This window comes from Lampris incognitus, chromosome 20 (assembly GCF_029633865.1).
Source record: "Lampris incognitus isolate fLamInc1 chromosome 20, fLamInc1.hap2, whole genome shotgun sequence".
NCBI lineage: Eukaryota > Metazoa > Chordata > Actinopteri > Lampriformes > Lampridae > Lampris > Lampris incognitus.
The window spans coordinates 10,156,596-10,183,864 of NC_079230.1; the positions used below are offsets into that span (position 1 = coordinate 10,156,596).

A 27,269-nucleotide genomic window follows, 5' to 3' on the forward strand; every position below is an offset into this window, starting at 1 on the left:
TAAATTGGCATGGATGTGTGTTGACAGCAGCAGTGTACTGTTCCCATATATAGACATTACTCCTATACGCCATGCTGTGTGTGTGTTTGAGAGAAAGCTTATAGAAAATGCAAAATTGCATCACTTTCTTACACAGTCCGTCCCTCATCTCTCTCACACACACACTCACATTAAGACTTTGTAGGCAGATGGGTGACTCTTGATCCTTTCCAACACAAACATGGCTGGATTTTGATTGGAGGTGAAGGGCCAGACTTATCCTGACCAGTGATACTGCAAAGCTGTGTATGTGACATGCCATCAGTTCAGACAAGTTTAAACCAGCACTACCACCTGCTGGTCAGCTGCTGCTATTACAACTAGGTCTACGCAGAGATTTTAGAACCTTAAAAATTAGGATTAAAAAAAAAACAAACCTCCTACCCTTATCCCTAGTTTGGCTGTTTGCTTCTGTTTTTTTCTAAATGTAAAAATCTGAGAACTTCCTTTGGGACCTCAGTGACTTTTTCGGTTGTAAGAGTAAAATTCTCAAACTGTGGCCAGGCTGAGATCCTGTACAAACTTCTCACTGGAATACTAATAATGATACAGCAGAGACGGCATGTGGTTTTCCCCTATGTACTGAGTTCATCTGACCAGCCATTTGCAATGCACAGATACAAGTATAGGCCTTATTCTACCGGATAGATCACACATCGATCAACAGGTTCAAATGATTACGGCAATGTGTAAATGCATATATAAAAATGTATCTAAAACTAGGAAGCATTAACAGTAAAGTTAATGCTCAGACTGACTCACATGTAAGGATCCCTGTGGGCCAAAATTTGGTTGAAATGTAGCGTTAAAAGTAATCGATATACCTGTGTAAGAGGAATTGAACCAGCGACAAGCAGGAAAAATACTGTACCTCTCCCTGCACGTGTTGCTTTGAATAAAAAAAGGTGGAACGGTGCTTCTGAGCACTGGGAGTTAGTGTGTGCGCCTCCTCTCGGGAGTGGCTTTGCAGTGAACAGTATGCAACAACAGACGCAAAGCAACAAGGGGCGTAAGATCGACACTGGAAAATAAGGAAATAAAATGTTGTAAAAAGGTTTAGAGTGTTAAAAGAACACCAGTAAAAGACATGAATACGTGAAAAAAAAAGTTGGTTATGACTCGAGGGATATTCAAAAAGACGCAAAAAAAAAAACCCTGCAAAGTAAAAACCAACAGTACAGCTTTGATAAAAAAGAATAAAATTAGTTAAAGTAAATACCCCGTATAATTACTATCCCACATTACTATCATTATATACCCCAAAATGTGTTTCATGTTTAGAATTCATCTTCTTTTTTTTTTTACACGGACTAATTTACACTAAAAGACATCTCTCCCTCTGATAGGACAGGAGTGTTGGATGAGGAAGTAGAGTCAGCCAATGAGGCTGTGCTATTGTCCAGGCTCCTGCTCCAAGTGCTCCGATTGGGCGTGGAGGGAAAAGTGGGCGTGGAGCAGTTGGAGGGCGGTCCTGAGCCAGAGCTGGTACTGCTGTGATTGGATGAGGTGGAGAAAAGGGCGTCGCTACGGAGACCTTTGTTCTGGAGTTCGGTCTTCAGGTACTGGCAGATCTCCTCCGGCAGATTCTGGTACTCTGCCTCCAGATCCCTCACCAACCGGGACTGGAGCTGGAAGGCAGACAAAAGTAAAAGGTTAGGCACTGAGAAAAGAACAAGAAACATTAAAGAAAAATGGTTAGAATATGTGCACATGCATGATAAAAGGTAGTATTGAGGTGGTCTGAATATTTGATATCAGGCAACAGAGATGTGTGTTTGTGTGTGCTCTTGTTCAAGACCAATTTGAGTTTTTAAACCATCAGAGTGAGGACATTCTGGCCGGTCTTTACTTCTTTAAAGGGTCGGTTTTAGGGTTAAAGTTAGGATTAGGTTAAGGTTGGGGTAAAGGTTAGGCAGGTAGCTCTGATGGTTAAGGTTATCTACTACTACTACTTTCAGCTGCTCCTGTTAGGGGTCACCACAGTGGATCATCAATTTCCATTTCTTCCTGTCCTCTGCATCTTCCTCTGTCACAGCAGCCACCTGCATGTCCTCCCTCACCACATCCATAAACCTCCTCTTTGGCCTTCCTCTTCTCCTCTTCCCTGGCTCTAATATACTCGTTCCTAATCCTGTCCTCCTCCATCACTCCCAATGAAAATCTTAGCATCTTCAACTCTGTCACCTCCAGCTCCGCCTCCTGTCTTTTCGTCAGTGCCACTGTCTCCAAACCATATAACATAGCTGGTCTCACAACCATCTTGTAAACCTTCCCTTTAACTCTTAAGGTTATAAGCTAGGGAACAAATGTAGTCAATGAGAAGTCCCCATTGTGTGTGTGTGTGTGTAAACTCACCACTGGATGCTCCTCGTCTATTTGTTGCAGCACCTCCCTCTGTCTCAGAATGAGCTTGTCAAGCCTCCTCGTCTGGGCCTCCTCCAACTAGAATTGGAGAAGGAGGGATAGATGAGGGAGAGCGGGGTGGGGCAGAGGAGAGGTTGGGAGGTAGAGATGAGGGAAGGGGGTTATAGAGAGACAGAAGGAGATGGTTCGGTGGAGGGCAAAAGGCAGCATGGAGAGGGGAAAAAGGTGGGGTTGAGTGGAAAAAAGGTCAGCAAAGAGAAAAAAACAGAACAGGGAATGGTAGGTTGAAAGGGAGGATGAGAGGGAACCAAATGGTTTAGGAGGAAGGAGAAGAATTGGATGGAGTGTAGAAAGCAAGGGGGAGAGAGCGAGAGCGAGAGAGAAAAGGAAAGTTGATGACAAAGGCAGCAAAAGTAGACAAAGAGGTTGTTTACACCTGGCATTAACGTGTCTTTGGGTGATCCCATCACAACTGGACAGCTCTAAGTACGTCAGCTATCCTTCCTCCAGACATCCGACCGAGGAAAAGAGGTAGGCAAGGTGGTGTACGCACCAGACTGAGGAGCCATCTCTTCAGACCCCCTCTTCCCTCCATCATACAGCTGAATGTCCGTTCCCTTTGGAACAAAATGGATTTACTGCACACCAAGTGCCAGGTGGCGAGGGCCTTCAGAAACGCCTGTATCATCGCCCTGACTGAAACCTGGCTTGATGAGGCTCCCTAACACCGAGGTCAGTCTCCATCACTTTTCCACCGTAAGGGCTGACAGGACTAGTCAGTCGGACAAGGAGAGGGGTGGTAGGGTCTGGATCTTTATCAACAGGAGGTGGTGTAATAACATCAAAACCCACAGCATAGTCTGTACACCTGACGTGAAGCCCCGGTGTTCATTGTGGATGATTTCAACAACTGCAGACTTGATGGTGTTCTGCCCTCTTTCCATCAGTATGTGGACATTCACGACTTGTGTTATGGCAACATTACTGATGCATTCAGCACTCGGGCACATCCTCCACTCAGCTTTTCAGACCATAATGTTGTCTTCCTGCTTCCACACTGCAAATCAGAACTGAAACACATCAAGTCTCAAATCCACTGCACAACCCAATGGTCAGAGACACCATCACACAATTACAAGGCTTACTGGCATGCACATACTCATCACTGATTATATCAAATTCTGCATCTCCACCACCATACCAACAAAAACTTTTTGAAAATATCCTAACTTCAAACCCTGGATCCCCCCCCCCCCCTATCAAACGCAGCCTGAAAGAAAAGCAGAAGGCATTTCAGCACAGGGACTGGTCTTCCCTTAAAACAATTAACAGACAGATCAAAAAGGACATTATTAAGGCCATACTCGAATATAAGGGGCAGATTGGAGCAAGAGTTTAACAACATGAACACAAGAACACAAAACAAGCCTTTCATAAAGTAAGAACACTAACTGATTATAAATCAATTCAAGATAATTCCACAATCACCGACCCCACCACCTTTACCAACACTCTGAACACCTTCAATGCACAGTTTGACATCTACAACCACTCTGCTGCCTGTGAGGAGCTGCTTAGTGCCCTCCCATCTCACAGGCCCACGCACCCACCCTTCATAATGGAGGATGTTCGACCGCAACTGGGCAGGTGCAAACCTGGCAAGGCACCAGGGCCAGACGGCCTCCGGCTAGGGAGCTCAAGCTGTGCAGTATGGAGGTCTCCCCCATCCTCTACTCCAGGGGTGGGCAATCTTATCCAGAAAGGGCCGGTGTGGGTGCAGGTCTTTGTTCCAACCAAGCAGTTACACACTTGTGTCTCCTAATCAAGTTCCTCAGCAAAGACTCTACTGGTTGATTAATGGGAACAGGTGTAACTGCTTGGTTGGAACAAAAACCTGCACCCACACCGGCCCTTTCTGGATAAGATTGCCCACCCCTGCTACTCCCATCTTCTGGGAATCCTATAGGACAGCATCAATTCCCACCCTCTGGAAAAAATCCTCCATTATACCGGTACCCAAGAAACCCTGTCCCTCTGAACCCAACCACTACCAAATGGTCGCATTCACCCCAACAGCCATGAAATGCCCGGAAAAACTGATCCCGTGCAGTCGCTCACCATCCTACCAACTGTCAGTCCACAACTGTACCCATATCAGTTTGCCTGCAGGGCCAAACCCTCCCCGGATCGGCAGACGAGGTGGAGCAGTGACCGGGATGGCTCAGAAGAGCAACAAAAACAAAAACCTGACAGCAACAGGAATGCAACTTGCGGAGGAAACCCCCCCCCCCCAAAAAAACAAAAACTAAACTAAACCCAGAGGAGGCTTTTGTGACCACCTAGTCAACGGACATCCTCTGCATAGGCGGTCCTTCAGTGCGGCCTGGGACACATGCATTCTGAATGTGGCCTGAGCAATCGGATCTCAAGACGCATTGAGGACTCATTGGATGCATTCATAATTGTACTTAGAGCCGTCCACTTGTGATCAGATCACCCACGACACATGTTAATGCCTGGTGTAAACAGCCTCAGAGCAACACGAGATGTGTGTGTATGTGTGTGTGTGTGTGTGTGTGTGTGTGTGTGTGTGTGTGTGTGTGTGTGTGTGTGTGTACAAACTCACCCTGCGGATTAAGGTGACGGAGTCCTGAATATGTTTCCTGTTGATTTCATTCAATTCCCTTGAGAGAGAAAGAGCAAGAAAAAGTGTGGGAGAGAGAGGAAGCAGAGAGAAAGAATAACAGAAAAGTGTAGAAGTTGTGAATCCTGGTAAGTCAAGACAGTTTGCCCTGTGCAACTCAAGCTTTGTCAGATAAACACACACACAACACAGGTGTGTGTTCTTACGTTTCGGCCTTTTCCTTGTCCCGGCTCTTGGCCTCGCTGATGCTGTTCAGTCTCTTCCTGTCCAAGATCTTCTGAAGCTCTTTCTTCTCCCTGAAAACAGTCACAACACGGACAGTCCAGATGCTACTCGTGTACAACAACGGCTGCGCTTCCATCGACATGCTTTCATGGGGGGAAAAAAATTTCTGGATTTTTTATAATATAATAATTACATTTATATAGTGCCCCCCCCCTTTTTTTTCTCCCCAATTGTATCTGGCCAATTACCCCACTCTTCCAAGCTGTCCCGGTCACTGCCCCACCCCCTCTGCCGATCTGGGGAGGGCTGCAGACCACCACATGCCTCCTCCCATACATGTGGAGTCACCAGCCGCTTCTTTTCACCTGACAGTGAGGAGTTTCACCAGGGGCACGTAGCGCGTGGGAGGATCACACCCTTGCCCCCAGTCCCCCCCCCGAACAGGCAACCCAACTGACCAGAGGAGGCGCTAGTGCAGCAACCAGGACACATACCCATATCTGGCTTCCCACCCGTAGTCATGGCCAATTGTGTCTGTAGGGACGCCCAACCAAGCCGGAGGCAACACAGGGATTCGAACCGCCGATCCCCGTGTTGGCAGGCAACAGAATAGATTGCTATGCTACCTGGACACCCGGGAATATAAAAATGTTGAAAAGATTTGAGACCATTGTATAAAAAAAGGTCTCCATTGTTTTTGAGGCTTTTCAATCTTAAAACCAGTTAATAGAAACACAACTATTTCACATACGATATTTCAAAGGTTTTCATAAAATTCCCTTGACAACTGGATGGAAATGTCACTTAAGAGACACGATTATCACCTCGAGTCCCTGCCAAGTTGGATGGTGCCCCCCCCCCAACTCTTTTTAAAGTTTGTTTGCATGTTTGTGTGTTTAAACCCTGAACCGCTGACGTAGAACTCTGCAGGACTCACTTCTCACACGTCTCCCTGAGCTTCCTCAGCTGAGCAGCTTGGCAGTCATGAGCCGTCTCCTTCAGCTTCTGAAAGGCCTGAAGACACACACCAGCACACCACCTGTCACTCTATCTGTGTGTGTGTGTGTGTGTGTGTGGTTCATAGTGTGATGTCAGTGTGTAGGTTTATTTTCTGTAGGTTTATTGTGTATCTGGTTTTGTGTAAAACAAATATAAGCAAAGGATGAGGTAGGAAATAGGTGGGAGGTGTGTATGTGTTGTGTGTATGTGCTCACATGTTTGTGTGTATATTGCTTGTAGGTGTAGTAGGTAAGTGGCAGAACAACCTTTATTAGAAGTCATGCTATGATAAAAACCTTCCAGTGTGTAAGGCATTAGTCATCAGGTGGGAGGTGTGTGTGCATGTTTGCCTGTTTGTCTGTGTGGTCAAAGTGTCTTTGCAAATGTAAGTAAATGACAGAACCAAATTTGTCAGAGGTCACCCACCATTTGCATGCATGTACATAAGTGTGAGGTGCGTGTGAGTCTACATCTGTCCATTTGTGTATGTCTTGAGTGGCAGTTTAACAAGATCTAAGGGAAACTATGTGGACTGTATGAGTTAGTGTGTTTATACAAGTGTGTGTGTGTGTGTGTGTGTGTGTGCACATATAAATTTCTCGTAGGGTTGTGTGTGTCCTCCATACCTCTTGGAGGTGTGTGTGTCTCCTCTCTCTCTCCAGTGTGTGTTGCTCCTGCCGTAGTTTGAGCAGCTCCTGCATCTGCCACTCCCTCAGCTGGACCGTCTGCTTCTGCAGCTCCTGCTCCAGAGCCGTCAGCTGCTTCCTGACTGGCTCCTGGGGCTCGCTGAACACACACACACACACACATAAACATATGCAGACAGACAAAGGCATGCATAGGCAGACACACGTGTGCGCACACACGCGCACAAAACTTGTGATTTTATCATTTTAACTTCTGAACAGTTTGCCTCTGCTTTGTCATCACTTACTTTCTCTAGAGACATCTTGGGTGTTTCTCAGTCTCACTTATGCCATCACTGATTCATTTCTCTCAGTCTGTCCTTACACAGCCAACCAACCCATCCATCAATCATGTTTGCCTCCCCCCCCGCTTTTTTTTCTCCCCAGTTGTATCCGGCCAATTACCCCACTCTTCCAAGCCATCCCGGTCGCTGCTTCACCCCCTCTGCCGATCCGGGGAGGGCTGCAGACCACCACATGCCCCTTCCAATACATGTGGAGTCACCAGCTGCTTCCTTTCACCTGACAGTGAGGAGTTTCGCCAGGGGGACGTAGCACGTGGGAGGATCACGCTATTCCCCCCAATTCCTCCTCCCCCTCGAACAGGCGCCTCAACCGACCAGAGGAGGCGCTAGTGCAGCGACCAGGACACATACCCACATCCGGCTTCACACCCAGACACGGCCAATTGTGTCTGTAGGGACGCCCGACCAAGCCAGAGATAACGCAGGGATTCGAACCAGGATCCCCGTGTTGGTAGGCAACAGAATAGACCACTACGCTACCCAGATGCCCCCCTCCATTTTAACTTTTGAAAAGAGTTTGCCTCTCCTTTGTCGTCACTTAGTTTCTTTAGAAACATTTTGGGTGTTTCTCAGTCTCACTTCTGCCATCACTGATTCATATCTCTCAGTCTGTCCTTACACAACCAACCCATCCATCCATCCATCCATCATGTTTGCTTCTTAACATAATTTTAGATTGTTTCCCCCATCTCTGCCTTTTCTTAAATATTGATGGATGGATGGGTAATTATCTACTGATGCAACCATCCATCAATCTATGCATCTGCCATCCTTTCTTAATGAGAAGTTTTAGTTTTATACAATTTTATAATTTTTTTCTATTCATTTTCCCCCCATTCAATTCTAGCCTCACTTCCTCTTTTTAGAGCAATTTGTTTCCATTTCTCTTCATACCCATTCATTCTCTGCATTCCTCTCCTCATTCTGCACATCTATCCATCAGTTTTTATTCTTCCACTCATATTTTATTCATCTATACCCACATCTGTTCATCATTACTTCAGGATGACTTTTTTTTAACCCATTGATTTCATCCGTCCATTCATCCATCGAGTCCCCCAGCCCTCTGATTCAACCCTCCATCCTTACTTCTTCTTGAGGCTGCGTTTTAGGTGTTTCTCCATCTGGCTGCGTCTCCTCTGGGTGTCCGAGTGGAGCTGGTTACACCGACTCTTCTGCTCCTTACTGAGGGTCCACACCTACACACACACACACACACACTTTCAGTTACGTATACATTGCTGCACTTTCTTAATGTGTGCACTGTATATGAGTGAGGCGTGATTGCTTGATTTGAGCTACCCATTTATGAACAATCTGATTGGTTGTTAGCTGTGGTATAATGACCGTACACAATCGCGATGACATCTAACTCCTTTACACAATTCAGCATCACTCTGCATTGCAAAGCAACCGCCTTGCACTATGTGCAGGCAGCCAGGAGGGCCTATTTGTAAGAACAATGCTTTATGACCATGTCTTCATGCATGCTCAATAATCCAGGTAAGGAAATCCCAGAAAGGTGGATCAGCTCATCTGGACACAACGTTTATTGAGAGGAATGTTTCATCATTCATTCTCAGCTGACTGCAGGTATCCCCACCCTTATAAACAATACAGTGGCATAACCAGTGAAACCCGTGGTCGGTTTCATATGCAAATGAATGAGAGTTACAATGGCCATGTGTACTATCCACAGAGGCTTGGGGAATAGTTGCAATCACAGCATTGTAAGATGGTGACAGATGTACTCGTAACCCCCCCCCCCCCCGCCTCGGTTCAGGGATGGTGGTTCCCTCTTCACCAGAGTCTGCTTGGTTTACCCGATGTTGAGTTCCGGGAGCATTGCCATGACTTGTATTTGGGGGAAACCAATCAGACTCTGGTGAAGAGGATGGCACAACACAGAAGAGCTAACTCATGAAGAGGGAACCACCATCCCTGAACCGAGGGGGGCATAAGAGTACATCTGTCGCCATCTTACAATGCTGTGATTGCAAACATTCCCCAATCCTCTGTGACTAGTACACATGGCCATTGTAACTCTAGTCTAGCTAATGGTCACGGTCATTTGCATATGAACCCGATCGTTGGTTTCGGTCGTTATGCCACGGTATTATTTATAAGGGTGGGGACACCTGCAGCCAGTTGAGACTGAAGAGGTCACTTAGATGAGCGATGACACGTTTCTCTCAAACGTGTCCAGATGAACCGATTCAACTTCCTGTGACTTTCCTACCTGGATTATTGAGCATGCATAAAGACATACTTACAATTTTATAAAAGTAATAGCTCACTCCAGGCCATGATATATTGTGATTATATCACAGCTAAGGGGGTTGTGGAACAATGCCCTGTCGTGAGCTATTGCTTAAGTACGCAATAAGTGTGTTTTCATGTGTGTGTTTGTATGTGTGTGTACCTTCTTGAAGTGTTTCTTGCGCAGCTCTTTCAGCTCTTTGCGCTGTTTCTTCAGCAGCTTCGTGTAGTTCTTCTGCTGCCTGAGCTCCTCTGTACACTGAACCTGAAGCTCTGTGAGAGACAGCGAGAGACAGGGATGTAGGGAACAGGGAAGGACAGACCGAATGTGAGGAAGAAATATGGAAGAAAACAGGGGAGATAGAAAAGGAAAGGGAGGCAGTAAAAAAGAGCGATGAGACAAAGACAGTGTCAGTAGAAAGGAAAGGGAGATATAGTAAAAGTGTGAGGCAGAGAGGAAGAGACTTGAAGAAACGTGTGGACAAACGAGGTGTTTCCACGCGTGTAAATCTCGCGGTTCTGAGCTGCCCTGTCCGGTCACATGCGCTTTCCTCCAACGCTACATTAAAAGCAGAAAAAGATAGAAAGCACATTTCTGAGTGAAAACAAATGTGGCAGAATGGCCTTACCTGATAGAACAGTGGCTATGAGGTCCTCCTTCTGACCTGGAGACACAAACACACGGATGGACGGACAGATGAAGAAGCAGTCAAGAAACAACGTGACAGACAGACAAGAGATGCAGACTGACATGATGTTTGAAATGAGCCATGGAAAATGAGCGAGCTGCAAACAGCAGCACATGTCTGCAGGAGGCAGGTGTGTTCTGTAATGTAAGGACACACAAATGTTTATATTCTGTGTGTGGGTCCAGACACAACCACACGGCCGCATTGCAAGCGAGAGCTCTTTGCATTGTATCATGGTGCTTCGCTGACCTCAGCTTTCAGCACCAGTCCTTGGAACAGGCTCAAACACACGTACACAGAGGTTGGCTGCCATTGCTCAAGGGCATTTTGGGAATATTGGCTGCTGTTGCCTCTGGGCATAACACCAGAAACCCTTGGAGTACTCCGCAGCATCCCCGACCAACTTCACCATGTGCATGTGCTCTAATTTTCCATCTCCTTATAACCTTGATTCAGATACTCGTCTGTGTGTGCATCCTTCCCACACACGCTGCTGCCGCTTTGTGTCATCTGATATGTTCTGTTTTCACTTTATTTAACCCCGCAAACTCTTTTTTTTTTTTTTTTACCTTTTATGTCTTCTTTTTTCAGCACGTTTGTTTTCATTCACCTTTAGCTGCAACACTGCAGTTTCCCAACAGGATTCATGAAAGTGCATCTAATCTAACCTGCCGCCCACCATGAAGGGTAAATAGAAGAAGAAAAATTGGAAGTGAAAACGCTAAAAACATCTCTGTACAGATTGTTCTGTGGATTCTGAGGGGAACGTGTACTACATGACATTACAATACAGCACAGTACAGCAGTCACCCTTGTCCAGTCCCTATGAGGACTGATTCATAATCCTGGTTTCTTCATTTTACATCCCTGTCTGTGGAAACAGCTGGTGGAGCAGTCGCATCGCTTCAGTGTTTTCTCAATAAAAACTAAATTGGAGGGGTTTTGCGAGTGCTGACGCGGCCTTTCTACCTCTCTGCATTTCTTTTGCATGCTGCTGGTGTCAGTCCATCCGTGTGTGTATCTCAGCATACATGCGTGTGTGTACCTGGTGTAGGTGGGTTGATGATGTCGGGATATTCCCCCTCTTGTGAGGACGGGGGAAGGTTAGGGAAGGGCGAGGGGAGTCGCCCCCCCTGTATCATATCGCTCTCCTTCTCCGTCTCCCCCTCTTTCGGCTGGTCTGGGACATGCTGGGATGTGGAGGAGGAACGGAGAGATGTGAAAGAGTGCGAGGAGGGTTGAGGGAAAACAGAAATGGAATAGCACATGTTGAGCCTGTACTTCTTAACTAGCCCTGATAAATTCTATTCTAATATTCTATTCTAAAGAGCTGATTTGGGATCAGTTTGCCTGAGAAGGCTACTTCTATGAAAGACAAACAGAACATCATCATCCAAGAGGAAGGAACACCGGGGGACAAATTTCTATGCTGCATGAATTTACAGCCCCACATTTCTCATCCACGTTCACACATACACATATTAAGACTTTCATTCATCCTATTCCTGAACCAGGGTTTGTATCAAACCAAGACACATCCAGACCCCAAGACTGCGCCCCATACCTTAAGACAGGCTACTGAACCCTGACCAGTACACACACACACACACACTCTCTCTCTATTGTCTCCATGCTCCCATGCATTTTTATATGCCAACTGTGCTACAGAAATAAATGTTGGTTGGTTGTTTAATTGAGTACACAATATGTATGCAAACAGAGTTCTGGGTCTCACCTCACTGTTGTCCTCTATAAGAGCAGCCAGCTGTCTCTCTCTCTGGTCCAGAAGACTAACATGCTTAATGGGGTTAGTCAGCGCCTCTGCGTACTCTGAAACACACACACACACACACACACACACAGTTGAGCCCATGCATGCGGTAATATGATGCTAAATTCAGCTGGGCTCCTTGTTTATGTTTATTTAGATCCCCATTAGCTGTTAGCTGACTAAGTGTAGTTGGGCATTTCCACGTCCTGTTACAATGTGGACGGTTTGGGTCTACTTTTGGTGTTTGTTAGAAAAGCAGTTGTGACCCAGAAGGGGTGATTCTCCTGTAATGCTAGTGTGCACTAATGTGAAAAGGTTTCACGCCTAGAATCTGAAGGTACATAACTTTACAGTACAAACACAAAGACGGGCAAGGAGATAAATCAAGTGGGACAGGACGTTTTCCTTCGAGCATAAAAAGGTCCATCCTCATCATTAGCCTTGTTTTTTCTAATCAAAAATAATCAAAATGATTTATTCAGATCAAAAATGCATTTTGTAGGCATCCGGGTAGCATAGCGGTCTATTCCGGTTCGAATCCCTGTGTTACCTCCAGCTTGGTCGGGTGTCCCTACAGACAAAATTGGCTGTGTCTAGGTGGGAAGCTGGATGTGGGTATGTGTCCTGGTCACTGCACTAGCGCCTCCTCTGGTCAGTCAGGGCTCATGTTTGGGGGGGAAGGGGAACTGGGGGGAATAGCATGATCCTCCCACGTGCTACGTCCCCCTGGAGACACACCTCACTGTCAGGTGAAAAGAAGCGGCTGGCGACTCCACACGTATCTGAGGAGGCATGTGGTAGTTTGCAGCCCTCCCCGGATCAGCAGAGGGGGTGGGGCAGCGACCGGGACGGCTCGGAAGAGTGGGGTAATTGGCCAAAAAGTACACTTGGGGAGAAAAAGGGGGGAAAAATACATTTTGTTGACTCCTATACAAATACTCAATCCTCCCTAGTCATTTCCTACCACACCTTTTCCATTTCATCCCTTCTCATCGGAAAAGGGAGCACACCCTGGTGTAGACCAGTGGAGACGGCAGGAGTAGAGGTTTATGGGTAGTGTAGTTCAGTGTAGGTGTTGGCTGTGGGTTAGTTTTCATACCTTTACTGATGCACCCTAATATACACACCAACAGATCAGTAAAAAGCAGAAGTTTTATGGGTAGTGTAAAGGGGGGTGTGGGTACAGCAGCATTTGGCGGTCCCGTTTTCCACCAGTAAACAAGGCAGCATTGTTTGAGTGTGTGTGTGTGGGGGGGGGGGGTGCAGACAGAGAGGACATTCTTGAGGAGGTCAGAGAGTACATATATCCTACTATTAAAGGCATACCAACAAGTTCACACACGGCAGGCTTTGGTCTCAGGATGTGAGTCATGATCCGCGTCTTTAACCCGCCATAGATCCTGTCCAGGACCCTGGTGCGTGTCTGTGTACAGAGCGATATTCTCACCTTGGTGTTCATTAGGAATGTAGTCCTGAGCCTCAGTGTAGACCAGCAGGGAGGGCAGCAGGAGGGGCTGGTTCAGCTCATTCTTCAAGTTAATGTAGTGGTAGCCTGGATGCGACACAGTTACGAGGGGTTTTGTGTTATTGAGCGCACAGTAAAGCAGCTGTGTGTTACTTTCTCCTCAGGCAGGCAGTTGTAATGGAACATTCAGGTGTTTGTTGCAGGTTTTGGGCTGTTCGAGGTGATGAAAGGCTGCAGCAACAAGCAACAGGAAATGGGTTTGCATGAAGGAGTCTGTGTGCAATGCGTTGTCGAATGTTTACATCAGTTTGGGGTGTCTTGGATCTGTCTAGTGTCACTTTTTTTTCCATCCAAACAGTTTTGTAGATACTTCATCAGTCCCTGAGGATATGGATGCTGTTTCAGTCCATTAACCTGCTGCTTCTGAAAATGTTTTCTTAATCTGTTATGGCGCGATGATAATTCTCTTCTGTGCAGCCAGCTAGCGTGCAGCCTGTGTGTCACTATATTTTATTTATTTATTTTATTGCTTTATTGACCCCCGTGGGGAAATTCTTCCTCTGCATTTAACCCATCCTAGCCGTGTAGCTAGGAACAGTGGGCAGCTGCCGTGCAGCGCCCGGGGACCAACTCCGGTTTGTCTTGCCATGCCTTGCTCAGGGGCACAGACAGGAGTACTAACCCTAACATGCACGTCTTTTTGACGGTGGAGGAAACCGGAGCACCCGGAGAAACCCACCACAGACACGGGGAGAACATGCAAACTCAACACAGGAAGGACCTGGGATGACGAACCCCCCCAAGGTTGGACAACCCCAGAGTTCGAACCTAGGACCTTCTTGCTAACCACTGCGCCACCAGACACTTTGGCTGGTATAGTTGTACAGGACTCAAACCTGTGTCTACCAATCGGGAGATTACCTCACTGACCATTCTGTCATCCTGTTGAATTAACTTGTAGGTTTCGGAAACTCGGAAAAAACCTGTGGGAAGTTGATATGATTTCTACACACTTGCTCGGTGACTTGATGAAGTGTGTCACTGGGACGCAGCCTGGTGACTCATGTTGTTGCTCACAGTGCAGCAGCACATGTGCATCCAGGGTTGCGTGCATGCAGTTAACCTTTCCTTGCCAAAACAAAACAGTGACCACTGACATGAGTGACTAAGTTACTCCGTGTTGACACTCAGTGTGTTGGCAAGTGTATGTGCATGTCCGAAAAGTAAGTAGTCACACACACACACACACACACACACACACACACACACACACACACACACACACACACACACACTAACAAACTTGTTTGTTTTGTTTTGTTTTTTGCAGTCAGTGTGCAGATACTCTTAAAAATTTCAACTCTGAGTGTGTGTGTGTACTGACCTGGTCTGATGACGGACACAGGAAGGATGCGGTGCCCAATAAACTTTCCGTTCTCTTCAAACACAGCTATCCTCAAAGATGCAAGAGTGGGCAGGACGATCTAGACAAGGAGCAGAAGACAGAAAGAGAGGGAGAGACAGAGTAAGCGGGAGAGAGAGAAGGGGAGAGACAGAGCAAGAGAGAGAGACAGAATGACAAAGGGAGGGACAGCAAGAGAGACAGAGTGAGAGAGATGGAGAATGAGAGAGACAGACAGCGCAAGAGAGGGAGGGACAGCAACAGAGAGCGAGAGACAGCAAAAGAATGAGCGAGAGAGACAATGAGAGAGAGCGAGATAGAGAATGACAAAGGGAGAGAGCAAGAGACGGAGAAAGGGAGAGATGGAGAGAGAGGACAAAAGGTCAAACAAAGTTTGACCTTTTGTCTTTTGTCCAAAACTAGCTAACTTTCAGATTATTGAAGCACCAAAGAAGAAGAAAACCATTCTGCAGCCACTGAGACAATACCAGGTGAGGAGAAACAACCCACATGTGAAATCAGTGGGATGGGAGGTGAAGGAGCCTTGTGTGTGTGTGTGTGTGTGTGTGTGTGTGTCTCTCACCTTATTGAAGACGAACATGTCATCGTCCCAGACAGGATCTAGAGAGTTCCCATTGGACGTCCGGGTTCTGTACTTCCTCTTTGTGTCAGCGGGCAGTCCAAATATGTCCACTTCAACGTACACACCCACTTTTTTGTCTGTCAGAAACTGGCCTGAAATTACCTAAAGTAAACAGGATCCGGGAACCACATTACTAGAACTTTCCAAAGTTACATGTCCCAACTGAAGTAGTTACTTTTTTTATCGAAGTCACACAAACATCAATAGTCTCATTACACATCTGCAGCGGGAGACACACCTAGAAAACAATGAACCCAGCCCAACAGTCACACGACACAGCAACACTGCTACACAATGGACTCAGTGAAAAAACTCAATGACAAAACCATTTGACTTGCAGGGACAGAAACAAAAGCCGTACACAACATGAAAAGAGGTTATCACAGTCACAAATTAGCACAAGATAACACAACGACAACAAAATGAGGCAAACATGATACAAATCCCAATTACCCACACAAACACGCAACACGCTCACATACGCTCTCTCTCTGTCCTCACCCTAATTTTGACCGTGTTGGCGACTATCCCGTCCACGATGTTCTCGGTGAAGGGGTCGAAGTGCTTGTCTGTGCGTCTCATAAACTCAGGTTTCAGCAGGTAGCCGCTGCCTCCGTTATACTCAAACACCCCCATGTTCAGCTGCATGGGGAGATCTGTTGGGGGGGGGCGGGGGGGACAAAAGAAGAAGAATGGGATGGATATGAAGAGGGATAGGAGAGAAAGATGAAAGAGGGATGAGAAGGATGAAGGGACACCAGATGGGGGAGGGAGGACAAGAAACATGTGAGCCAGGATCCTCAGCTCATATTCATGGACACTCCTCATAATATCAGACTGGAAAAGATCAGATTTTCTGCAAAAACTGTGTGCTCGCCTCAGCTGAACTGCAAGTTCAATGTAAGCCGATGAGTGACCTTTGACCTTTTCAGTCCTCCTCACTTTAGACGAACACAAACGTTCCCCCATTCACATTCTTTAGCAGTCTATTCCGTTGCCTACCAACACGGGGATCGCCGGTTTGAATCCCCGTGTTATCTCCGGCTTGGTCGGGCGTCCCTACAGACACAATTGGCCGTGTCTGCGGGTGGGAAACCGGATGTGGGTATGTGTCCTGGTCGCTGCACTAGCGCCTCCTCTGGTTGGTCAGGGCACCTGGAAGGGGGAACTTTGGGGGATAGTGTGATCCTCCCACACGCTACGTCTCCCTGGCGAAACTCCTCACTGTCAGGTGAAAAGAAGCAGCTGGCGACTCCACATGTATCGGAGGAGATGTGGTAGTCTGCAGCCCTCCCCAGATCGGCAGAGGGGGTGCAGCAGCGACCGGGACAGCTCGGAAGAGAGGGGTAATTGGTCAGATACAATTTGTAACATTGGGCTGGCGTAGGTGGAGAGAGCTAGCAGCATGTGGCTAGTTAGCAAGAGCCACGGGATAGCTGATTAGCTCGGAGAGTCAATGGACAACGAGATGGGGATTTCCACACTGCTGCTTTATCCCGTAGTACATACATCGCCCATACGATGCCGGGTCTCCATGGCACCATGTTCTCCGATCATACATGGACAGTACAGAGGCCACACGTAGCCTAAACGTTACGCTTGAGTTGAGAAGCAGAAGAAGAACAGAAGCTAAATAACAGGCATCCCTTCACCAAATGCGTGTCGCTCAACTAACTCAAAGAACACAAGGCACCGTCTCATGACGCCACCTCTCCCGCATCCAGCAAGTACGTTTTAAAGGTACACCTCCCAGTTTCACCTGTTACAAACTGGGGAGAATGGGGGGTCGAAAAAAAAAGAAGCTATCTAGCTATAAGTGTAAATGCAGTCGCTATCAGATACTTGAAAAGAGGTGGGAATAATCTCAGAATGCTGAACATTTTGAAAGTCAAATGTCGAGAAAACGAGTTCATGGGTGGCCCCTCCCATCCTGGTCTACCACATATGTCAACCCCTGCCATCCGGAACGCGCCACAGGACCCTCACCACACAAACGAACAGGCAAAAGGTTAGCTTCTTTACCCCGTGGACTGCAGTGGGCTGCTAGCTGGAAGCTAGCAGTCCACTGCAAGCTGGAGATCCAGCACCTTGCAGCTTGCCCTTAAAGAGTACACTTAGTCACACCGTGCCGACTTAGATGGATCAATCTATTTCTATTTTTTCTAATCTATTTCTGTCTAGTTTTTAATTTGTCCTATCGTTTCATCTTGTGTTTCTTACTGTTTGGTTTTGTGTTGCTAGGGCAACGTGCAAACCAAATTCCTTGTACGTCTAAATGTTTTTGCCGAATAAAGGATTCGTATTCTGAGGTGTTTATAGTTTTTAAACTGCCAAAAAGCAGTTAAGTGGCAAAAAGAATGTCCTGGAATAATAAGACTAACGTTGGTGAGCGTAGTCCTGCTGAAACCAGCACGGCACTGTGCTCGCATATCCACCTACAGTGGCATCCTGAAGGGAGTAGCCTAGCTTCTCCGTCACCCCCGAGGATGAGGTGAGGGGACCTTACCGAGGGTCTGGAAGTTCAGCGCCACCATCTGGCAGCCGACGTTCCAGAAGAGCTGAGGCATGTAGTTGGAGCTGTCCACCCTGGTTCCTTTAGGGTAGATCCGACTAAGCTGGTTCTTGTTGTATCTAAAGGAAAACTGTTAAGGAGGACACGCTGTGTAAGACGGGCTTTATCCTGTGTCTGTGGGTGTCGTGCAACCAAATGAGAGTACTTACATCACTACACTAAAGAGTTTCTTCTGCACTGTCCAACATACCTTGGGGTTACTAACAACTCAGATGGTGACTACGTGTGTGTGTCTGTGTCTGTGCATGTGTGTGTGTTGGGGGTGTGGGCATACAGAGGAGAGAGAATGTTTATGTGCCATCCTGAGAACCAAAGAAAAGAAAATTCATGAGATGCAAACAGTCCAAGGATACTCGACAAACTCAATCGGGGAACTCTTCAACGTGTCCATGCCTTTAGTTTCCACAAAGGACGACATCTCAAAGTACTTTTTCCTCTCTGGTAGAGACACATATATGGAGAGAGAGAGAGCGAGACAGACAGACAGAGAGAGAGACAGACAGACAGACGGACAGATAGAGACAGACGGAGAACGTGGGAGAGAGACAGCGTGACAGAATATATCAATGAAGAGAGGAAATCCACAAGTTCTAAAAACTGATTAAGACCATTCATCTGCCATGTGTCTGTGTGATGGTGTGTGTGCGCTCGTACACGTGTGTTGGACTCATCATGAAACATAAATGACACATTTAGCTGAGTTGTCAACCTAACGAGCCACTACATAGGAGAGGTGACATGAACTAACGAGCTTGGTCTACCCAGACACACACACACACACACACTTACTTGTTGCCACCTCGAAGCTCTTAAATTTAACAGGTTCTATGTAGTTAACAAGCGTTGACATCTCCTCTGTAGCGTTCACCTCACTGCTGGCTGTGCCCTGAGAGAGACACACAGAGAGACAGAGACACAGAGAGAGAGACACACACACACACAAGAGAGACATAGTGAGAGACACACACAGGGAGACAAAGAGAGACAACAAGAGGAGGAGGTAAAAGAGAAACCATCACACACATGTAATACATCACTGCTGTATCAATCAATCCACCAATCAGCTGGTGAGTCGTACCTCATCAGAGTTCGGTTTCTTCAATTCCGCCACCGTCTCGTCCTCCTCATCTTCCTCACTCTCACCTTCCCCTCCTGGTGCGATGGAGATAAACACACCGGTTATACGAGCATATGACAAATTACAAACCACAAACATACACACTTGCGCCCGCACACACACACAAGCATAAAACAAGTACATGCAGCTGGCAGGAGCTGATGCAGGACAGACGAACCAACACGTGGACAGAAAACTTGAGCCTGCACGTTGCATAATTGCTGAGTGTAGATCGAACCCTCTTCCAAATAATCATATATCCATCTGGTCGTCTTTCTGTCCAAGCATTTACATGTCATCATCCATCCGTCTGTCTGTCTGTCTGTCTTCCATACATCCACCCATGTGTCCATCCAGCCATGCATCCCCCATGTTGTCCTCCATGTCCGACCCACCTATGGATTTGCGAGGATCTGAGTCTTTGGCAATCCTCTCAGCCAACTTCTCCTCTCCGTTGGACAGAAGCTGGGCCCCGTCTCCGTCATTCAAAGGGCAGTCTGAAACAAACGAGCAAAGCAAGATCCACAAAACTTGACGACAGGTCGTTTAAATCAAACACAAAAATGAAACATTCTGTCTGGTTAAAGCCCCCCTCTCGCTTAGTGGCTCTTCAAGTTATCTTCAAGCTTTTTCTTGGGGGGGGGGGGGTTGGGGGGAATTCCCTCCCCGTCTTTGTCGCCCCAGTTGTATCCGGCCAATTACTCCACTCTCCCGAGCCGTCCTGGTCGCTGCTCCACCCCCTCTGCTGATCCCTGGAGGGCTGCAGACTACCACGTGCCTCCTCCCATACATGTGGAGTCACCTGCCACTTCTTTTCACCTGACAGTGAGGAGTTTCACCAGGGGGATGTAGCGCGTGGGGAGGATAACACTATTCCCCCCCCAGTTCTCCCAAACAGGCGCCCTGACTGACCAAAGGAGGCGCTAGTGTCCCTGCAGACACGGTCAATTGTGTCTGCAGGGACGCCCGCCCAGCCGGAGGTAACATGGGGATTCAAACTGGTGATCCCCATGTTGGTAGGCAACGGAATAGACCGCCGCGCCACCCAGACACCCCAATACACCACGCTGTTGTTATGGGAACTGTGAGATGTGAGGAAGAGAAGCAGAAAGGAGGAACTAAAACACAGCAGATAAAGCCTTTCGGAGCCCAGGGGCTGGAAAAGCAGACGTGACGTAAGAGATCATGCAGCTGAGAAGCACTTTCCATTTCGCCCAATGGCAAGTCAGTCTCGTAAACTCGCCTCGGCTTTCCTGCTGAATCTTTCTGACGACCAAGTGTCATCGCTGCTCGCATAAAACCGTCAAAAGGCCAAGGTCCAGATTCAGTTTTGATGGGGTTTCTACTTTTCAATAGTTTGCTTAAAGGTTTGCTTTATATGTGGACGGAAACACGGCTGTGGTCGTAAAACACTCGAGAAGAAAAGAAAATCGACGGCTGTTTGGTTTGCAAGGCTCACGTTGCTTCTGTGTGTGTGTGTGTGTGTGTGTGTGTACATACCGTTGTTAGGCGGAGACTGCTCCTCCAGCTCTCTCCGCCGTATGCTGCCTCCACTCGACGGTCGGTGGTGATGGTGTTTTTTCTTGTTCTTGATCAGAATCTTCCCCATCAGTTCCTGAGGGGTGGGGAGCGGCTGCCCTGGGACCAGCTGGAGCACCGAGAGACACAACAGCAAACCAAAACCACAGACAGGTGAGTCAGTTCATCTGGACACAACTTTTATCGACAGATCCGTTTCGTCACCCATCTCAGTGACGTCTTCAGTCTCAACTGACTGCAGGTGTCCTCCTCACCTCACCCCACCTCACCTATCCCGTAACCTCTCGAGAGGCCGTTGGGGCACCGCTGTTGGATCCCCAACCAGTCCTCGCCATCTTTGTCTGTCCTCAACTGCCCTCTGTAAGCTGGCGAAGTCAAGGCCTGTCCACTCTGATGTTACACAGCCATCGCTTCCGTCTTCCTCGTCTTCGCCCGCCCCTCACTGGGCCTTGCAGGATGGTCTTGGCAAGGCTGGAACGTCTCGAGATGTGACCGTACCATTTCAGTTTTCTCTTCTTGGCGATTGTCAACAAGTCTTCATGTGGCTTGTGTAATCCTTCTTCTCACGTCTTCATTCGTAATATGGTCACTATACGAGATGCCTAGAATCTTCCTGTAGCACCTCATCTCCACTGCACTTATTCTTCTCTGGAGATCTGCTGTGAGTGTCCAAGTTTCACATGCGTATAAAAAGATGGAGATGACTAGTGGACGCATCAATCTGACATTAGACCCGGTACTAATGCTTTTGTAACGGGTCTAAAGTCAGATTGATGTGCTCACTAGTGCAGGTATCCCCACACTTATGAACTGATTCAACTTATTGAGCATGCATAAAGACATTTTCACTCATTTTGGCGAGGATGGCCTTAAGGTAAACCACAACGTTAGGGATAATTGAATTGATCAGGCATAGTCGTTGAAGTACATCATAACAAAACCCCGTCTCCTTGAAAGAAACAGCGGCGGCTACACTAGGACCGGATTAAAGAAGGAAGAGGTCTTGATGCATGCTCAATAATCCAAGTAAGGAATCAAAGAAGGTTGAATCAGTTCATCTGGACACAACGTTTATTGAGCGGTACGTTTCATCACTCATCTAAGTGAAGTCAAGAAGAAAGCTGTGACAGGAAGGATTAGTGGATGTTGAATCTACAACTGACTTCTGCCTGATCCGATACAGCAGGTCCAATGATGTGATTTCAAGACTCAACAAAGTTGGTAGAGTATTTAGGGCTTAGTCGTTAAACTGGACCCTTTCTATCCAACGGATAAATAAAGACAGAATGGGGGGGGGGGGGGGGGGACAAAAAACTTGAACCCTTGAATCATCCCCCATCCATCAGAAACGGTGAAGTAGGGTCCGCGGTGGTGTAGCGGTCTAAGCATCGGCTTTGTGTCGATGCAGTTGCCCACTGGGGACGGGGGTTCGCGCCCCGGTCTCGTCAGATCCGACTATGGCCGGACTCGATGAAGCAGCGATAATTGGCAACGCTGTCTTTGGGAGGGGGGCGGAGTCGGCTTGTGTTCGTCACGTGAATGAGTGGTTCGGCCTGGAGTCGCCTTGTCACGAAAGTGGGGAGGCGGTCTCCTTCGAGACTGCCGGCCGGAGAGATGCAGTTGGCGAACGCATGCAGTACGAGGGTGGGTGTTTGAATTAAAATAGGGATCGATTGGCCACTAAATTGGGAGAAAATCCAAAATACATTTATATATATATAAAAAAAAGAAAGGGTGAAGTATAAGGCTCAGGTCTGCATGAGGCCTTCTGAACCAGCTGAAACTAAAACCTGGGGCAAACATCCCACAGACATAAACTTAATTTAAACTATTAGATTAACGATTAACGAGAGAGGAGTCACAGAGGCGATGTTAACATCAACTAAAATCAATAACACTTTGCCAGGTTACAGATACAGATCTCTGCTGCTCGTCTCCATGACTCACATTCACATTTGTTTACCCTTGGAGTTTGTGTAGCACTCAGCCAGACCTCAGTTAAAGACAAAAAATCCCTATAGGACCTTCCACATGATCAGCACCAAACACTCAGCCATGTATTTCCTGTGGTGAGGCTGTTCCTGCCAAAACTAGCAACAGCCCGTCTGCTGGATTAGCGCACACGCTACGAATTTTCACATAGTCACGGAGCTCAAAGTTCAACTCACTTGAACTTTGACCCTGTCTGACGCTGAACTTTCAGTGCGTTTCCAGTGACTTGACAACATTGTGTGATGCAAGCGAAGCGACACTGGCGGCAAGGCGGAGGGGAAGCTCAATATCTCTGGAGTCATCAGAGTTCCCAGAACTTTATAAACAGGCGTTAAGTACAAATCCTTTCAGGAACGACGAGGCTCATGTCCGCCCCTGATATAAACCATTAAGATCGCCAAAGCCTTTTCTGATGTAAACTTGGGCGCACTGCCAGAGATAGTGTTAGTTAGTTTTCAAAGCCCCCGGCCGGTCTGTTTACAGCCGGGCTCATGGGTAAAAAGACTCATCCAGCGCCGTGTTTAGCCCCGCGCTCCTCTATTGTCGTGCCGAGTGTCTGAACAGAGACGACGCTGCCGCGTGTTTGGACATGTAAGTGGTGTCAGATGAGCATTGGGACATATAAAACAGCTTTACGCAAGATGTCATAAACACAGGGTGTCGAATCTGGCCCGAGACCTTCGCCTCATTTCCTGCTCTCTTCTTTCACCCCGTACTTCCTGTTTCTCTTCCCTGTCACGTCTCGTTAAGGCTGAAGTGTCCAGTGACACAGAAACACTGATTTCAAAACGACGGGATGAACCAACATTTCCAGGATTGAGACATGTACCGTCTTTTTTTTTATGTGGCGAGCATCTCAAAAGACCCCTCTGAAAGCAGAAGGTCAAAGGTTAATTTGCTCCCCCAAGTGTGTGTAACGACGCGGTTTCCTTCAGTACGACACCAAATCCAGCTGTTCCAGATCTGCTCACCATACATGGTGTGAGGTATGACCACCAGACGGTTATTTCTGAGAATACGGACAGATTTAACTCTCTTCTTCTGAGCTAATCTTCCACACGGGTGTTAGCAGTTGGCGAGATTGAGTCACAACATCCTGGAGATGCTTTTACAACAGAAACAAACCACATATTTCAGTTTATCCATCCCTCCATTCATATCCAAACTGCTTATCCTGCTCTCAGGGTTGCCAGGATGCTGGAGCCTATCCCAGCAGTCCCTGGGCAGCAGGCGGGGAGACACCGTGGACAGGCCGCCAGGCCATCACAGGGCCCACACACACACACACACACACACACACACACACACACACACACACACACACACACACACACACACACACATTCACAGCTAGGGACAATTTTTTTTTTTTTTTTTAGTTTGGCTGATTCACCTGACCTACATGTCTTTGGACTGTGGGAGGAAACCCACACAGACACGGGGAGAACATGCAAACTCCACACAGAGGATGACCCCCAAGGCTGGACTACCCTGGGGCTCAAACCCAGGACCTTCTTGCTGTGAGGCGACCATGCTAACCACTGCGCCGCTGTGCCGCTATTTCAGTTTATCCTGCCTTGTAGTCAACTCGTGGGCCACCAGATGAATTATTTGATTGAGGACAAGTGTCCAGGACAGAACTATCTTTAAAAAGACCCCAGACCCATGAACACACAGACAGACAGGGAGGTTTGCCCACACCCCATACGGCCCATCAGAAGCCGTGTTGGGATCGCAAAAGGATCAGGTCACATGTTGGTCCGCACAGCTCAAGCCGTCTGGATACTGGCAAACACTCGTGGCATCAGGATCAACAGATCCACGTGTGTTGCTGTTTTTGATTTTCTTGTTCCTCACAGAGGAGTGGTACGCCATGACTAAGGTATTGAGTTTGTTACTTTTTTAGACAGTGGGATGATGCGGGGAGGCTGATGAGGACAGGAGGGAATAAAAAGGGAGGTTGTGGATGATTCAGACCAGGCGTACATGTTGATGCACTGCACTGTAAATAGAGCAGGGCCATGCAGCAATACACACACAGACAGTATGGAACGACTGGCCAACGCAAAGTCCCACACAGAGATAGTAAAACCTCACCCCTGTTACTTTTCATAGCAGTCAAGTTTTGTTTTGTTTTTTAAAGGATAGTTACACTTGGATCATGTCTGGTAGGGCGAGGACGGAACAGAAGCCGATATGAACTGAATGGTTGTCAGATCTGACTGCAGATCAGTCTTACCGGGTATTTCTCAAGCGGCTCTATGAGCAGGGCATCGCCGAAGATGGTCCTGCAGTACTCCGCCATCTTGGCCTGCTGCTTGGCCCTGAGACAGACAGACGGGTTAGTTAGTTTACATGAATTCAGGAGTTTTTCCTCTGATCTTAACAAACAAAAACAAAAACATGCTAAACGCATGAACAGGATGGATAAACACGAATAAAAGATTTTAACATCGTGTTAAAAAAGGGGAGAAAACCAGAGTTCATGAACACATACATACACATGGCTGAAATGTGCAGCCACGCTCATGAGCATACAGACACGCAAACATGCATGTGTTCATATTCACATGTGGTCTACACAGGCGAAAACATGGTGGCGTATGATACTTACGAGTCCACGTGGTTTTCAAAGGAGAGGATGAGAGGGTAGGGGGAGGTCTTGAAAGCACTTTCTGCTATCGCCTCAATCACCTCCTGCATCCAGAGACAGGACCAAATCAGTACGCCTTCAAACACGAACCACACAGACACTAACACTGGAGGGACTGAGTGGCAAAAACACTGATTCTGATGCATTAATCCATCCACCCATTATCCAAGCTGCATATCCCAATCAGGGTCGTGGGATGCTGGATCCTATCCCAGCAGTCATTGGGTGGCAGGCGGGGAGACACCCTGGACAGACCGCCAGGCCGTCACAAACATTCACACCTAGGCACAATTTAGTATGGCCGAGTCACCTGACCTACATGTCTTTGGATTGTGGGAGGAAACCCACGCAGACAGGGGGAGAACATGCAAACTCTACACATATGACGACCCGGGATGACCCCCCAAGGTTGGACTACCCCGGGATTCGAACCCAGGACCTTCTTGCTGTAAGGCGACCACGCTAACCACTGCGCCACTGTGTTCCCACAGCATTAATTCATCCATCCATCCATTATCCAAACCGCTTATGCTGCACTCGGGTTCGCTGGAGCCTATCCCCGCAGTCATTGGGCGGCAGGCGGGGAGACACCCTGGACAGGCCGCTAGACCATCACATGGCCGACACACACAGACATTCCCACCTACGGACGATTTAGTACGGCCGATTCACCTGACCTACATGTCTTTGGACTGTGGGAGGAAACCGGAGCACCCGGAGGAAACCCACGCAGACACGGGGAGAACATGCAAACTCCACACAGAGGACGACCCGGGACGACCCCCAAGGTTGGACTACCCCAGGGCTCGAACCCAGGACCTTTGTGCTGTGAGGCAACTGCGCTAACCACTGTGCCACCGGTGCTGCCACAGCATTAATTAATATTACAGTTTATTACAATACTTTGTTTTGACACTGATACACAAATCCCGTCTACAATCTAGTGCAAGACAGGTCCTCTTGAACACACTAAAGTATTACTGTCAACACGACAACAGAAGTAGGAGTACGTAAAATGGCCTTTCGTGATGCCATCCTCCAGCGGCTTGTGTTAACATCGCAAGCTTGATGTTACGCGGAGGCAGGAGACAAGACACCAACCTTACCTCTGCTTCAACCAGGCAGATGAATTAAACGCTAACAAAGCTAACGAAGGTGCACACACAGGAAGCAGGAAGTGACTGGGTTCACCTTGAAGGGGATCTCGGTCGTCATGGTGAACCCATGGGTGATGTAGGGCTCCTCGTCCTGCGGCCGTCCTTTCCAGCAGTCAAGCTCGATGCAGCGACACCCCGTCAGCAGCACCTGTCTGTACATCTCCACCGACGACAGACCGGTCAGCTGACCCACTGGGGAGAGAGAGAGAGAGAGAGAGAGAGAGAGAGAGAGACAAAAAAGAGGTATGGAAGATGGGTTTTTCCTCTAGAGAAACCAAGCGGATTTGAATGAAAGTTATGTTCATTATGTTTTTCCCCATTTCTGGTGCGGGAAGATGGCAGCGCAATCTTAATGTTTGCAGTGCCCTCACCCAGTACCGTCCATGCAAGATCTTTGTCCACGTCTAAGTATGTGTGTTCATTTGAGGGCTGGGAGAGCTGACATTGGATCGGCTGGGTGAGCCCAGTCTGCTGCATCCAGTGGGCCCAGGGACCACGGCCCTGCAGGGAGCTGCGCCCAAAGACGAAGCACCGAGGGCGGTCTGACAGGACGTGGAAGCAGGGCAGGCTAAACTAACCGCCAGCCCATGCAGACTGGCAGTTCCATTAACACCGAGGGCAGTCTGGCGGCGGCCTCACCTGGCGTTGACTGTGTTTTGGGTGTCGTCGTGTGGGGTGCGTGTGTGTCTGGCTGGGAGAGCTGGTGTTGGATCGGCTGGGTGAGTCCAGTCTGCTGCATCCAGTGGGC

The 27,269-nt window shown here is 47.8% G+C and overlaps 1 protein-coding gene across 1 annotated transcript in view; it reads right to left on the bottom strand.

Annotated features, from left to right (window-relative positions):
- Positions 1-1,314: 1,314 nt before the first annotated feature.
- The window catches only part of plcb3 (phospholipase C, beta 3 (phosphatidylinositol-specific)), a 107,674-nt gene continuing 81,719 nt past the window's right edge, over positions 1,315-27,269 (bottom strand). Inside the window, exons 11-34 of the mRNA XM_056300152.1 lie at positions 26,556-26,713; positions 25,326-25,408; positions 24,951-25,035; positions 20,681-20,828; positions 19,576-19,677; positions 19,142-19,215; positions 18,853-18,949; positions 18,417-18,501; positions 17,998-18,122; positions 15,993-16,147; positions 15,432-15,593; positions 14,831-14,930; positions 13,429-13,533; positions 11,946-12,040; positions 11,256-11,400; positions 10,151-10,186; positions 9,685-9,794; positions 8,352-8,461; positions 6,898-7,057; positions 6,210-6,286; positions 5,254-5,343; positions 5,030-5,087; positions 2,395-2,481; positions 1,315-1,667 (exon numbers count right to left, since the gene is read on the bottom strand). Coding sequence (XP_056156127.1) covers positions 1,350-1,667; positions 2,395-2,481; positions 5,030-5,087; positions 5,254-5,343; positions 6,210-6,286; positions 6,898-7,057; positions 8,352-8,461; positions 9,685-9,794; positions 10,151-10,186; positions 11,256-11,400; positions 11,946-12,040; positions 13,429-13,533; positions 14,831-14,930; positions 15,432-15,593; positions 15,993-16,147; positions 17,998-18,122; positions 18,417-18,501; positions 18,853-18,949; positions 19,142-19,215; positions 19,576-19,677; positions 20,681-20,828; positions 24,951-25,035; positions 25,326-25,408; positions 26,556-26,713 — 2,765 coding nt within the window. The 3' untranslated portion in view covers positions 1,315-1,349. The remainder of the gene's footprint in view (positions 1,668-2,394; positions 2,482-5,029; positions 5,088-5,253; positions 5,344-6,209; positions 6,287-6,897; positions 7,058-8,351; positions 8,462-9,684; positions 9,795-10,150; positions 10,187-11,255; positions 11,401-11,945; positions 12,041-13,428; positions 13,534-14,830; positions 14,931-15,431; positions 15,594-15,992; positions 16,148-17,997; positions 18,123-18,416; positions 18,502-18,852; positions 18,950-19,141; positions 19,216-19,575; positions 19,678-20,680; positions 20,829-24,950; positions 25,036-25,325; positions 25,409-26,555; positions 26,714-27,269) is intronic.